The sequence below is a fragment of the Panthera leo genome, chromosome A2, assembly GCF_018350215.1.
Source record: "Panthera leo isolate Ple1 chromosome A2, P.leo_Ple1_pat1.1, whole genome shotgun sequence".
In the NCBI taxonomy this organism is placed as follows: domain Eukaryota; kingdom Metazoa; phylum Chordata; class Mammalia; order Carnivora; family Felidae; genus Panthera; species Panthera leo.
In genome coordinates, this window is record NC_056680.1 from 155892782 (window position 1) to 155907491 (window position 14710).

Genomic DNA, 14710 nt, shown 5'->3' on the forward strand with positions numbered 1-14710 from the left:
GCTGCTCTGTTGGAAGTGGAGGTGAGAGCCTGTGGCTGCACTTCTCAGTTCTCATCTTGCCCCTTCTCTACCATGAGAATGCCCTGCAAGGCATGGTTTGCAAACCTCTGATTGAGGAATTGAACATATCTATCCCTCTAGCAGATGTTGGACATTTGAGTGAAGTTTATGGCATTATGGAAGAGCATTGATTTATCCCTTTAGAGATTAATTTTATTGCTCCTCATTGCTCAAATGGTGCATGTCAGAGAAAAAAAAGACTATTCTAAGATTTTTTGAACTTGAATAAAATTGGACTCTGAACCTCCTTGCAGGCTTTTTTTTTTTTTTATGTTTATTTATTTTTGAAGGAGAGAGAGACAGAGTGTGAGTGGGGGAGGGGCAGAAAGAGAGAGAGAGAGAGAGAGAGAGAGAGAGAGAAAGAATCTGAAGCAGGCTCCAGGCTCTGAGCTGTCAGCACAGAGCCTGACGCGGGGCTTGAACTCACCGCGAGATCATGACCTGAGCCGAAGCCGGATGCTCAACCGACTGAGCCACCCAGGTGCCCCTAGGTGAACTTTTTTATAAAAATAGCTTTAAAATGCTATTTTTTTTTGTTTTCTGAGGAAAGTGCATAAATTTACCTGAAAATTAAGCAATATTTAATTATTTTTTCACATTTTGATAATTGAAGATGTAAGCTCTCAGATTTACTTTTAGAAAGCTAAGATTCCGCTTTACACTGGATTGCCACTAGATTCAATGTTTCACTGAAGAATATTTACCTGACTGAATGAGTGAGAAGGGGCCTGTGGGGCCAGAAAACTATTGGGAGTTTATTATGCATGGAAATCATGATTAAATTCGTGCATGATTTATCTTTGTGTTTATGCACAGTCTAGCCTTTAAAAACATTGTTATTTCCTTCCTGCTCCACCTTTCCCTGGCACAGGCCATGAATTACCTGTCGAAACCATGGAAGAATCTGGAAGTATTTGCACACCGCAGGTCACTCAAAGGTCCAGTGGGGAATGGACACCAAGATTGACAAATGCTGTTAAATGAAATATGTATTTTCACGTGTCAGTAAGGTGACTCAGCGCATTTTTTAACGTAATAAGAAAAAAATAAAAAAAACCCCTCCCTAATGAACAGAAGCCAAAACAATACTAGTGTCGAGTCAAAATGAAGGAAGTGGAAATAGGTCTCTTCAGAATTGTCCTGCCATTATGTGTTGACACCAGCATAATTTCACAGGGGACTCAGGCATCATGCTAAAGTTTTTTTGCCAATTGTGCTACAGAAAAGGATTCATCAGTTTTATTTTCAGGCAAGAGACACCTTTAGAAAACAGAAACGTGATCCAAACTGGTGAGAAACACCTCGTATTTCGACTGGGGTTGCACATCGGAAAGACTCTCAAAAACAATGAAAAGAGTTGTCTTGCTTGTGGCCTCCTTTGGAGGCCGACTCTGCATGGGACGCGGGACCTCTCTAGGATGCATCTTGTGGAGCCCTGAGAGGTGGATGAAGGGCTGCCAGTGGAAGGAAAGGCACCCTCTCCACCTGCTTGCAGAGGAGTGTGGAAACAAGAGAGAACGTCACCTTGTAGTGCCATCAACCGTAGAAAGGGAAGCGTCCTGAGAAAAACCAGTTCTGGCACAGGATCTGCTTTGATGACTGGGGAAGTCCTGAGGTTGACTGTGAGCGCGCCGGGGACACTCGGTTACACGTGATCCCAGCAGGGCGTGTGTGCCATGGCCTCAACTTGCTTCTTGATGACATCATGAAGCCGGCCTTTCACCAGAGGATTCCAAGAAGAGCCACAATATTGTGAAATGTGCAGGAGCCATTCAGGGCTGCCGTCTTCAAGGAGAAGCCTGGGGAAAAACACGCAAAGAACTAAATCAAGTCACTGAAGCCGTGTTGCACAACCATTGATCAGAGTGGATTATCTGTTCTGTGGCGATATTTTGAGAAAATGGAAGCAGCCCTTCAAGTAAATGCCATATTTGAGACGGAGCCAAACCTCTTTTCCCTGAGGTCTCTGTAAATGTTTATCTTCGCCGTTACTGTCTTTCATCTTTCACAGTAGACCTCTCACTGTGGAGTCTTGAAGTGAGACCATGTCAATTGTGAGTGGCCTTGGGGAGGACCATGGCTCCAGGACCTTTGATATTGGAAGGGGAGACTCCTTTCCCTCTTCCTCTACTTGCACCTCTGCTTCCTTCTACCCTCCTCTCTTCCTTCTTTCCCCTTGGCTCTTTTCTTTTTTCTTTAAAAAAAAACTTTTTTTAATATTTATTTATTGTTGAGAGACAGAGACAGAACATGAGCATGGGAGGGGCAGAGAGAGGGAGAGACACAGAATCCAAAGCAGGCTCCAGGCTCTGAGCTGTCAGCACAGAGCCCGACACGGGGCTCGAACTCACTGCGAGATCATGACCTGAACCAAAGCCGGACAGGTAACCAACTGAGCCACCCAGGCACCTTCCCTCCCTTGGCTCTTTTCTTTTTCGTGTTCCTAAGCATTCTTGCCCCTTTAAAACCCACCTTAGTTGGTTTCTTCTTCATTGCTCCCTGATCTGAACCAGTGTCCCTGTGTGGTTGGTGGTGGAGACAAAATGTAATGTGTGCAACCACCTTGTAAATGGCAAGGTGTTCCTAACAGGTTGCTTGTTATTCTCTTATTGTCCCCTCCCCACCAAATCCCCACCCAATGGGCTCATTCTGAGCTCCTTTTGTCATCCGGACTCTTGCTTCCCTGCCTCCTGTTGTGTCTGTTCAGGATCTGCTCTCCCAGTTTCCCTTCTCTTTCTCTTCTTCTCACGACTTACCTTCTTTGGAAAAGAGTTAATTTTGGTTTGCCGAGCACATTGAAGCTAAGACATTAATGGCTAACAGATTTGATGCTAACATGTCGGGGAAGGTCACATTTTAACTGGAGACTCCTCAAACTTCAAAATAGAGCCTCCAGTGAAATTCTGGGCAGCATGAACAGTCAGTGGAAGAGAAAATGAGCCTTTTCCTGGTGCTTGTGCATATGAAGAACTTCTTACTCCACCCATTCAAGATTTGGGCCTTAATGTAATGTGTACAGGCTACTGAATAAAATACCAAACAGGGACATGAAGGGTCCAGGAAGTTTTGGTTGGGGGAGCCAAACAAGGATTAGAGCATCTTTTAAGGAAAAGTTAGGAAAGAAACAGTATGGTTAAGAAATAAAGTACAAAGTATGAGTATTTTCAATCACCCCTGGAGCCTCTCTTCTGTTAATATCTCCCTGCCTTGGACTCTGGTAAGGAACAGGCAAATACAGGTTAGGCAAATAGACACAGGGAGTCATTGAGCTGGGAGTGATTCTTACGCCAAGAGAGATCACAGGGATCCTCTTTTCAAATCCTGGGGGACTGGAGGTGTTTGCTGGCAGGTAGGCTTTTGCATGAATCCAAGGAGAGAGCTCTCTGATCCCTGGTCTCAATAGGGTGGCTTGGCCAGAGAAGCCGTTTTTCCCTGTGGATGCATCCCAGTTTGATCAGAACCTCCTGGAGAGGATGCCCTCACCCGCATTGATCTTCACGGTCATCTTCTTCCTGGAGTCACTGGCTGCAATGTTGCAGAATGGCTTCATGGTTACTGTGCTGGGCAGGGAGTGGGTGTGATGCCGGTTGCTGCCCGCGAGTGACATGATTGTGGCCTCCTTGGCTGCCTCCCGGTTCTGCCTGCATGGGTGGCCATCCTGAACAACCTCTTCACCTTCTTTGATTTTCGTTCCATAATGGACTATTTCAGCATCCTCTGGAGCTTCTTCAACACTCTCTCTTCCTGGCTCACCACCTGGCTTGCTGTCTTCTGTGTAAAGACCTCCATCTTCTCCCACCCTGTCTTCTCCTGGCTGAGGTGGAGGATTTCTCAGTCAGTGCCCAGGCTGCTGCTGGGCTCCCTGCTCATGGCTGGTCTGGTGGTCATCTCATCAACCATTGGGACTATATTTCCTGTGCAGGTGACTGCCTCCCAGAATTCCCAAGGAAACAGGACCCTGGCTGATAGACTACAGAGCTATTGGCGCTTTTTTCATCCTCATGCAATGCTTATGTGGTTGATCCCATTCCTTCTGTTCTTGGCGTCCACGCTTTTGCTCATGTGCTCCCTGCATCGGCACTTGGGGCAGATGAGGGATCATAGACTGGGTCCATGTGATCCCAGCACCCAGGCTCACATCATGGCCCTGAAGTCACTTTCCTTCTTCCTTGTCTTCTATACATCATATTTTCTGTCCCTGATTGTCGTTACTATGAAAATCGCAACCTTCCAGGGTCACTGGCGCTGGGCCTGGGAAGTGGTGACCTACACAGGTATCTGTCTGCACTCCAGCATCCTGATGCTAAGCAGCCCCAAGCTGAGAAAGGCCCTGAGGACCAGGCTTTGGAGAGCTCTGGACAAAGGCGGGTTTATCTCAAGTTATCAGTATCAATTACCACTACCAGTAGATAAGCCTGTAAGTGGCTAGAACCCCCAAAGTTTGGGCACTGTCCTTTTCTCTTTTCATTTCCTTCTTACTTTCCTGTTCCTTCCATGCTGCATTAGCTTTTTTTGTACCCTGTTTTGTTCCTGCACTGCTCCAGGTCCCCAGTTTGGGTCCGAAACCCCTGTGGGCTGGGATGGTGGCCTCATTGCCTCACAGACCTCTCGTACCTTCTGTATGAGCAGCCATAACAGATTTTTCCAAGCATCATTTTGGTCTGTACCTCTTTACAGAGACCTGTAATGGTTGTCGGTTATCTCTGTGGTCAACCTGAAGTGTTTTTTAATGGTGGCATAGATTGTCTCACACCATCCCACACACCACTGCCCTCCTTATTACTGCTCTGCTGTCAGCTCGGTCTCTCCACTCCAGCCCAGTAATTTGGCCCATCTGGAACTTCCTTCTTTCCTTTGTCTGCCATTCTTGGCCATTCCCTTCTTTTGTGCCCTGCTTATGACTGATTCCACCCAGCCTTTTCAATGTGGTCCCATGAAAGGCTGAGGGTATATATGAGTTTTGTGCCATTCTAGGCCCTGCCCATGATTTTGTGTGTTTGCTAAATGTTTAATTAAAAGGAATTGTCTGATGTGGAAATGCTTTTAGGTTTTGGCCAACAGAAGACAGAGAAGGAAAACAAAATATATTTGCTGTAGTTCTTAATTTTGATAATCCTGCCTTTCCTCTCTCTTCACCCAGGAGGTGGGTCCTGAATGCCAGTGCCTAGCATGGTAGTCTCCACATTGGGTGTTTGCCTCTCTGAGTTGTGTGCACAATGATCCACTGAATGTGCAGAGAAAAGTGGGGCAACTCTAATTTGCATTTACTTTTATTTCATCCTTTTAGTTCCTGGTTTTTTTTTGTGTGTATATTTTATGATATACAGAATGTATTAGTAAAGTAGTACATGCAAGTAATTAAATAAAGGCACATATGCTTGGATGCATGCTCATAAACTTTTTTTTGGCTGATGGAATTTGCTTTAGAAATGTATGGAGACCAAAAAACTAGAAAAGGGTTGGGTAGGGGCAGTGAAGGCAAGAGCATCAGGGGTGTCTGTCTCTGCCATCCCTTCTACTCACCTGGAAGCATCTGGAAGACTGCCTTTCCCCGTGCAGAGCTCCAGAACTTTACTGAATGTCTTGGGTGGGGAGGGAATGGTGGTGCAACTCCCATGTCCCGTAACATGTTCACAGCCCTTTGAGTTAGGCCAGGTCTCGTGGGCTTATCTCAGGACTTCTTTTTTTTTTTTTTTTTTTTTTTTTAAATTTTTTTTTTTTTTTAACGTTTTTATTTATTTTTGAGACAGAAAGAGACAGAGCATGAACGGGGGAGGAGCAGAGAGAGAGGGAGACACAGAATCGGAAGCAGGCTCCAGGCTCTGGGCCATCAGCCCAGACCCCGACGCGGGGCTCGAACTCACGGACCGTGAGATCGTGACCTGAGCTGAAGTCGGACGCTCAACCGACTGAGCCACCCAGGCGCCCCTATCTCAGGACTTCTTGATTGGTTTATGTTCTTAGCCTCCCTCTCCTAGCTTTTAGCTCTGAAGAGTCCCCCAAACATTTGGTGGCTCCCATCTTGACCAAAAACACAACCCAGTAGCTCATCCTGATTTTTGAGGGTTTCTGTGAACTCTTCCCGGCCTGCCTTTTCATCCTGGTAGGCCACCATTCCCTTAGCCATAGTCAGACTTACCAGATTATTCCTGAGACATAACGGTAGCTCTACCTCCTTCACTGACTCACATCTCCTTTGCAACATACAAGACGGCGTCTTTGTTGTCCCGCAGTGAAGCCTCTGCTGCTGCTGCTGCTGCTGCTGCTGCTGCTGCTGCTGCTGAGCTCTTCGAATTCTTGGGGTGGGAATAGGAGGCTGTGTAACATTTCCAACTGCAGCCTGGGAATCCTCCCTTTTCATCCCTGTCAGAGAGAGTCCTGAGGTACGTGTTTCCCACGTAGAGAATGTACTCGGGATTCCTGCCCGTACCACCCCCATGATGACACATATAAAGACCAGCTGTGAAAACTTGCAAATTCTCAGATTTGGCTTCCACCTTAGAAGATAAATTTGAATGTGGGAAAATAAATTGCAACGAATGAAACCAAAAAGCACAAACAACAAAAGAATCACCATAAAACACTTTGCATATTTATATACAAACGATTATTTACCTATTGGATTAACTTAATCTGCAATAAGATGTGGCCAGTTAGTGTTGTGGTTGATGACTGGTACGTGAAAACACTTTGAGGGCGGGTACCTAGTTTACTGTTGTAGCTCCAGTGCCTTTCACAGGGTCCTTATGACATAGGAGATGCCTCATGAATTGTTGTCGAGTGAATTAAAGGTTAGCACACGTCCTTCCCATAGTATAAGCTATCAAAGATGGAGGTGGTGGGTGGGAAGGATGAGATTCCATACTGAGAGGTTTGTGGCTGGCCAGACTCCGGAGCTGTGAACTCAAAGTTTGCCCCATTGCTCCAAGGTCCAATAGGCAATGGCCAAATGTCAGCCAGGGGAATAAGGCTAACGAAGAGAGCAGTTGGGAATTTTATCTCCTGAACATTTGCATCTTCACAGAAGGACAGGGTGAACAAAATACCTTAGTTCCCCATCTCTCCTTTTTCCGGGAACCTAGTATTCACCATAGCAAGGGCTCTGTGTTGGAAGGAGATTTCCACCTGTGTCTTTGTCCCAGGTGGACTGGAAAGTGGAAAGAGATGTGTTTTCTGCATTCTAGTCTCCCTTTGTAGGGTTCTGTGCATGGAACTGGAAGGACACGGTGCTGGCCAGAAGAGGGGTGCACTATAAAATACTCCCACAGGCTCATGTTACTTGACCCTGAGCCTTCAATACATACTGCCATATATGACCCCAAACTATTTCTGCTTGCCTGTCTCCCTGTAGACACATTAATCAGCTAAAATTCACCTGGATAAGTAAGTACTCCCTTAATTGCTGGGTGTTTTTTGTTTGTTTGTTTTGTTGTTTTTTTTTGTTTTTTTACTCTTTGAAATCATTCCTATGAAAAATATAATCTTTGCTTATTCTGCCTTCCTCTGGCCAAAGTAGATGGTCCAAGATTTGGTGCTCTGACCTCTGCTGCATCCCTGATGCTCTCCTGACCTTTCCTTGGACTACTTGTCCCTCCACAGGATGGATGGAATGACAGGTAGTTATTGTAATAACAGTTGTCATCATCACCCTAATTCTGTCTTGTGCTGGTGCAGATTTATAGTAGAGAGATATATCCACATGTATTTGTGATCCATATATTTTATAGGTGAAGAAAGAGGGCTTCAGAAATGTTAAATGACTAGACTGAAGAGCCACAGATAGTGATTGTGACAAGACTCAAAATGTGGTCTCTGACTTCAGCTGGGGGTGAAGGAGATCAGAGTCAAGAATGTGTTCTAACTGTGGCAGAGATCCCTGGTCTTAGAATCAGCTTGGGTCTCGGTCTTTCTTCCATGTAACTGTGACCTTGGCTGAGACTCTTAATCTATACTTTGAGGCCTCATTTCTTTCTTGTATAAAATTATTTTCATGTTTTATTTCACTCTAAAAACTGAGATTCTAGTCATAGATTCTTGTTCAATCTTGAGTTAGAACAGATGATACTTGTGGCTCCTGGGTGGTTCAGTCAGTTAAGTGTCCAACTTTGGCTCAGGTCACGATCTTGCGGTTTGTGGATTTGAGCCCTGCGTCAGGCTCTGTGCTGACAGCTCAGAGCCTAGAGCCTGCTTTGGATTCTGTGTCTCCCTCTGTCTCTGCCCCTCCCCCACTCATTCTCTGTCTTTCTCTGTCTCTCAAAAATGAATAAAAACATTAAAAAATTAAAAAAAAAGAACAGATGATACTTGGGGCACCTGGCTGGCTCAGTTGGAAGAGCGTGCAACTCTTGATCTTGGGGTCATGTGTTTGAGCCCCATGTTGGGTGTAGAGCTTTACTTTAAAAAAAAACAAAAAAGGGGCGCCTGGGTGGCTTGGTTGGTTAAGTGTCCGACTTCGGCTCAGGTCATGATCTCACGGTCCGTGAGTTCGAGCCCCGCGTCGGGCTCTGTGCTGACAGCTCAGAGCCTGGAGCCTGTTTCAGATTCTGTGTCTCCCTCTCTCTCTGCTCCTCCCCTGTTCATACTCTGTCTCTCTCTGTCTCAAAAATAAATAAACGTTAAAAAAAATTAAAAAAAAAAACAAAAAAAAAGAATAGATGACACTTTTTGCATCTTACAGATGGTGAAATTGAGGCTCAGAGGGGTTAACACCATACTCAGTAACTCATGGTGGGGTGGGGGGGCTTGTACCAGTTCCTGCCTTGGTGCCTTATCCAGGATTCTTTCTGCCACATCCCATTCGTTTCATTGCTATCCTGGTAGGGGTTCTCTCATGAAATGCCACTTTAAAGGTCACATTATAAAATGTCGTAACAAAAAAGTCACCTGCCTGATAGTATATAATTGTCTGCTATGTTCTTTTTGATACTGATGTTCACCACAAGTTCTAGGACTTGGACCTCTTTTGGTAGAGGTTTAGCTCATTTTTTGGTCTGTCGGGAGGGTATTCCGAAAGCACCTACTTCATAGGGTCACAGTGGGAACTAGCACGATGGAAAACATTTAGAAAAATGCCTGGAATGAACAGCCAGTTGATGGATGTGAGCTCTGATGGTCGTTAGGTGTTAGCTTAGAGAAGTAGAACTTTCTGTGTAAGGGATGCTAAATGCAAGTGCCTGCCTGATATGGTGTTCATGCCAGTGTTGACATGGGCAGAGAGTGGGCAGAGGAGGGGCAGGCAAGTTCAGGGGCAGGCAGGGGGACTTTTGACACTGAGCCTTAGCAATATTTGCATCTGTTTTGAGAAGAAGAAACCTCTTTACCCTCAGGAGATAACCCGTGTCCTCTACACTTGGGGGCAGCTAGAGGGGTAAACATGATGTAGGAGCTTCCAGAACCACCCAACAGGAATAGACCTCGAAGTCTTGGGACCCATCTAGTGCACAGGAGAGATGAATGGAGATGACATGATTCCAGGATCTCCAGTGACTGATAAGAGAGCCATCATCTTGGCTATCGTTTTATTATTTTTGTGCCTGGTGGCAGCAGTGAGCAATGGCTTCATCACTGCAGCTCTGGACGTGGAGTGGTTGCTACAGAGAACACTGTTACCTTGTGATAAATTATTAGTCAGCCTGGGGGCCTCTTGCCTCTGTCTGCAGTGGGTGTGATGAGGAAGACCATTTATATTTTCCTGTATCCAGAGGCCTTCCCATCCAACCTTGTACTGCAGTTCCTAGCCTTCTGGCGGGACTGGCCATCTTACGATTCTCCACCTACCTAGCTCAGTGTCTTCCATTGCATGAAAATTGCAACCTTCACCCTCCCCATCTTCCTCTGGCTAAAATAGAAGGTGTCTGGGTTGGTTGCATGGATGCTGTAGGGCTCTCCAACTTGAGCACCATCTTATTTTCATAGGCAACCAGAGCTTGTAACAGTACTTTGTAAGGAGAAGGTTGCAATCTGGGAATGCCATTGAGAATACCGTAAGACCATATGAGAAATTCTACTTCTTCTGTTTAAAACTTGTTAGCTGGACAGTCGTTACCGCTGTCTTCCTTTTCGACATGGTTTGGTCATGTCTCTGGAAAGACACAATAAGAAGGTCTGCCTGTCCATTGTGGCTTTTGTGAGCCCAGGGCCCAGGCGCACAACCAGGTTCTCCTGGCTCTCATGTCCTTTTCCGTCCTCTCCACCTCCTGTTTTCTGTCACTGGTGCTCAATGCTGCAGGTGTTTTTCCATTTTGGGACCCTAGCTACTGGGTGTGGCAGGCAGTGATTTATCTGTGCTCAGCAGTCCCCATCACTGCACTTGAGCAACCCCTGGCCGAGAGGTGTGGTGGAGAGCGGCTGCTGTGCAGGGTGCTGGGCATCGTGAGTTGCGATTGATGAAAAACCTCAGAAACACTAAGGCAGAGGGCATGGTGCAATGGGACATGGCTTCTTTAAATCCCTTTGCCACTTTTAATGTTCCTTTTCTCTCTGCTACGTTTCACGAGGAGAATGACTTCTATGAAATAGGATTTCAAGGTGGGATCGAAGGTCCTGAGATAATGGGGTAGCGTCACTGATGTACAACCCAGCAAGTCTGTGGCCAAGGCAGCTGTGTTCCTTGTGGGGCTTGATGTGGCTAGAGTCAGGAAACTTTTACTTTCCCTGTGATCGGTCTCTTGGAGGGTAAAATTATCCTTCTGGAGACTGGATGCGAGGATCCTGACGCACCATTCAATTTTTATCTGTTGAGTCAGACTGGAGAAGATATTTGGAACCTCAGTTTTCCTCTGGCTTCATGCTGTAAACCACCTTTTCTTTTCTTTTCTTTTCTTTTCTTTTCTTTTCTTTTCTTTTTTTTTCTTTTCTTTTCTTTCCTTCTCTTTTCTTTTCTTTTCTTTTCTTTCCTTGTCTTTTTTCTTTTCTCTTTTCTTTCTTTCCTTTCCTTTTCCTTTCTTTCTTTTCTTTCATCACTTAACTGTTTTCCAGCCATCTACTGCAGTGAAGTCTTCCTTCTTCTGTGCAAGAGTTTCTCATGTCTGAACTCTCTTCACAGAGCGTGGGTCTGGTTGTGCCTGTGTTTGGCAGTATGTGTTATCTAGGATTTGTATGTTTGCAGATGACCTTTGGAGATCCCTGTGAAAGTTAGGGGGTCATGCTTTATATATTGCTTATGTTCTCCACAGTGGCCTATTCTATTAGTCTGTTTCATAAATGTTAAGGTCCACGAACCCAGATGTGACTTTTGTTTATGCTGATATTGGGACCTTCTGAAATTTTTGACTTGGGAAGGTTCATCTATAGCTATATGACAAGATTTAAGAAGAAAAGACTTGGGTTTGGTTTGGTGAAGAATGCAGGCTGCTTTTCTGCCTTCCATAGATCTTTTTAAACCTTCCTTAAGCTCAGTTACCTCTTGAACCATTCAAAGTAAGGTCCCTAGCCTTCCCTCTATTGGCTTTATTTGATTTTTAAGGTTTATTTATTTTGAGAGAGAGAGAGAGAGAGAGAGAGAGAGAGAATATGAATCCCAAACAGGTTCTCCAAGCTCAGCGCAGAGCCTGACACAGGGCTTGAACTCATGAACCATGAGATCATGACATGAGCTGAAATTGGACCCTTAACCACCGGATAGTCCCATGAACATTTCAGACTTAGCAAGTCCACAGTGGATGTCCTTTCTCTCCTCTTCGTCTTCCTTCCCCACCCCCCCCCCCCCACCAGCCCCCTCTACTGCTCAGCTGGATCTATTTTTTCTATTATTTATGTCCAGTACACCAGGCTTACCACCTCTGAGATAATTTTCTCTCCCCATCTCTGCTGAGCCCTTGAGTCTAATCAGCAGCTTATCTCCAGTAGCTACTTCTGCAAAGTCTCTATTATCTGTCCCTTCCTTCCCATTCCCATGGATTCTATTATTGATTAGGCTGTCCTCCTCTCTCACCTGCGCTGCTAAAATTTCCTCTTCACCTCTTGGTCCATTACACTCTCCCTTCCCCCCATCCCAGTCAAAACTACCATTGCCAGATTCATCTCTTGAAGGCATAATTAATCATTTCCACCCACACTCACCGCCTCTCAGTGCCTAGACATGAAGCACAGGGTCCCCAAACCTGGCATTCACGGACCTCCACAATATGGCAATAATTTTATCTTCCTTTGTGTTGATTCTACGAGAATTCTGTTTTGTAGAAAAATCGAGATTTTCATTGTTTCCAACATACCTGGAGTTCCCTCCCTGATGTACTGAAAGGTGATCTCTTATCCCCACATCTACCTGTGAAAATCCTATTTAATTTTTTCCCCCTATTTAACCTTTAAAGGTTAATTCCAATGACTTCTCTTCCGGGAAGCTTTTCTGGTTTACTACCTCCCAGGTTTTGATCTCTCTGACCTTTGAGGACATATTACTCAGTTGTGACATGAATTCTGTTCTGTGGTGGTATGATCTGTATTCATATCTTATACTCCCTAGTATATTAAAAATTACTTTTTAATGTGTATTTTGTTTTGAGAGAGAAAGTGAGCGAGCCGGGGAGGGGCAGAGAGAGAGAGGGAGACACAGAATCTGAAGCAGGCTTCAGGCTCTGAGCCCGACATAGGGCTCGAATTCATGAACCTTGAGATCATTACATGAGCTGAAATTGGCCACTTAACTGAGTCACCCGGGCGCCCCGTCTCCCCAGTATGTTTTAAAGTTTTTGAAAGCATGGCTGCCTTACACTTTTCTATGTGTTCCTTGAAGCACTTATAAATACTTGATACACTGAACAGAATAATTCTCTTGCACCTGGACCCAGCCCTAAGCACATGGATTTTTGTCTGTACATTTATCTCTGGGCTACCTACTACATTTTAATACTGATGTTTGAGCTGTATTTCCTTCACTATCTGGCCATCTCATTTTTGGAGGTCAGCCTTATATTCTGTTTCTCTTTGACCAATGCACAGTGTAGAAATAATAAATGAGTAGGTGAGAGAGTAAGATATGCCTGATTTTGTGATGCCTTTACTTTGCTTCTTTCTTGTACATTTACATGTTGCTAAGCAACTGTGAATGACTAGCTCAGCGCCTTCCTATGGGAATCTCAGTGAAGTGCCACTTGTCTTTGTTACTGACCCAGTGTCTCTTTCCAGAGAGCCTTGTATAAGCTAATCTTTGTTCCTTCCTCTTTTCACATGTTAGCTAGGAGAACAGAACATCTACCAGAATCTGACTGATCTCCCCACGGGGACTAGTTCCCCTGGAGCTTGAACACACAGGGAAACATTAAAAGAGTAGCAGTTTGTTGTATTTTTAAAATGCATAGTTATCTTATTATTATCATCAACTTTTGCCTATAGTCTAATTTCATCCTGCATTATGCTGATATTAATAGCAATCATTTATGAATGCCTATTTATTTTATTAATTAACTTATTTTTTGATTTACATCCAAGTTAGTTAACATATAGTGCAACAATGATTTCAGGAGTAGATTCCTTACTGCCCATTATCCATTTAGCCCATCCCCCCTCCCACCACCCCTCCAGCAACCCTCTGTTTGTTCTCTATATTTAAGAGTCTCTTATGTTTTGTCTCCCTCCCTGTTTTATGTTATTTTTGCTTCCCTTCCCTTATGTTAGTCTGTTCTATATCTTAAATTCCTCATATGAGTGAAGTCATATTATATTTTTCTTTCTCTGACTGATTTCGCTTAGCATAATACCCTCCAGTTCCATCCACATAGTTGCAAATGGCAAGATTTCATTCTGTTTGATTGCCAAGTAATACTCCATTGTATATATATACCACATCTTCTTTATCCATTCATCCGTCGAGGGACATTGGGGCTCTTTCCATACTTTGGCTATGGTCAATAGCACTGCTATAATCTTTGGGGTGCATGTGCCCCTTTGAAACAGCACACCTGTATCCCTTGGATAAATATCTAATAGTGCAATTGCTGGGTCGTAGGGTAGTTCTATTTTTAATTTTCTGAGGAACCTCCATACTGTTTTCCAGAGTGGCTGCACCAGCTTGCATTCCCACCAACAATGCAAAAGAGATCCTCTTTCTCCGCATCTTTGCCAGCATCTGTTGTTGCCTGAGTTGTTAATGTTAGCCATTCTGACAGGTGTGAGGTGGTATCTCATTGTGGTTTTGGTTTGTATTTCCCTGATGATGAGTGATGTTGAACATTTTTTCATGTGTCTGTTAGCCATCTGGATGTCTTCTTTGGAAAATGTTCATGTCTTTGGCCCATTTCTTATGGATTATTTGTTTTTTGGGTGTTGAGTTTGATAAGTTCTTTATAGATTTTGGATAGTAACCATTTATCTGATATGTCATTTGCAAATATAATCTCCCATTCCATCGGTTGCCTTTTAGTTTTGCTGGTTGTTTCCTTTGCTGTACAGAAGCTTTTTATTTTGATGCGGTCCCAGTAGTTCATTTTTGCCTTTGTTTCCCTTGCCTCCAGAGACGTGTTGAGTAGGAAGTTGCTGCGGCCGAGGTCAAAGAGGTTTTTGTCTGCTTTCTCCTTCAGGATTTTGATGGCTTTAAGTCTTTCATCCATTTTGAGTTTTTTTTTTTTTTTTTTTCTGTGTGTGTGTGTGGTGTAAGAAAGTGGTCCAGGTTCATTCTTCTGCATGTCGCTGTCCAGTTTTCCCAGCACCATTT

General features: G+C 44.4%; 1 protein-coding gene across 1 annotated transcript; it reads left to right on the forward strand.

Annotated features, from left to right (window-relative positions):
• Positions 1-9509: 9509 nt before the first annotated feature.
• TAS2R60 (taste 2 receptor member 60) lies at positions 9510-10446 on the forward strand. Its single transcript, XM_042927358.1, is given in 6 exon segments — positions 9510-9717; positions 9720-9932; positions 9935-9964; positions 9967-10125; positions 10128-10172; positions 10175-10446. Coding segments are annotated over 6 exon segments (927 nt in total).
• The last annotated feature ends 4264 nt before the right edge of the window (positions 10447-14710 follow it).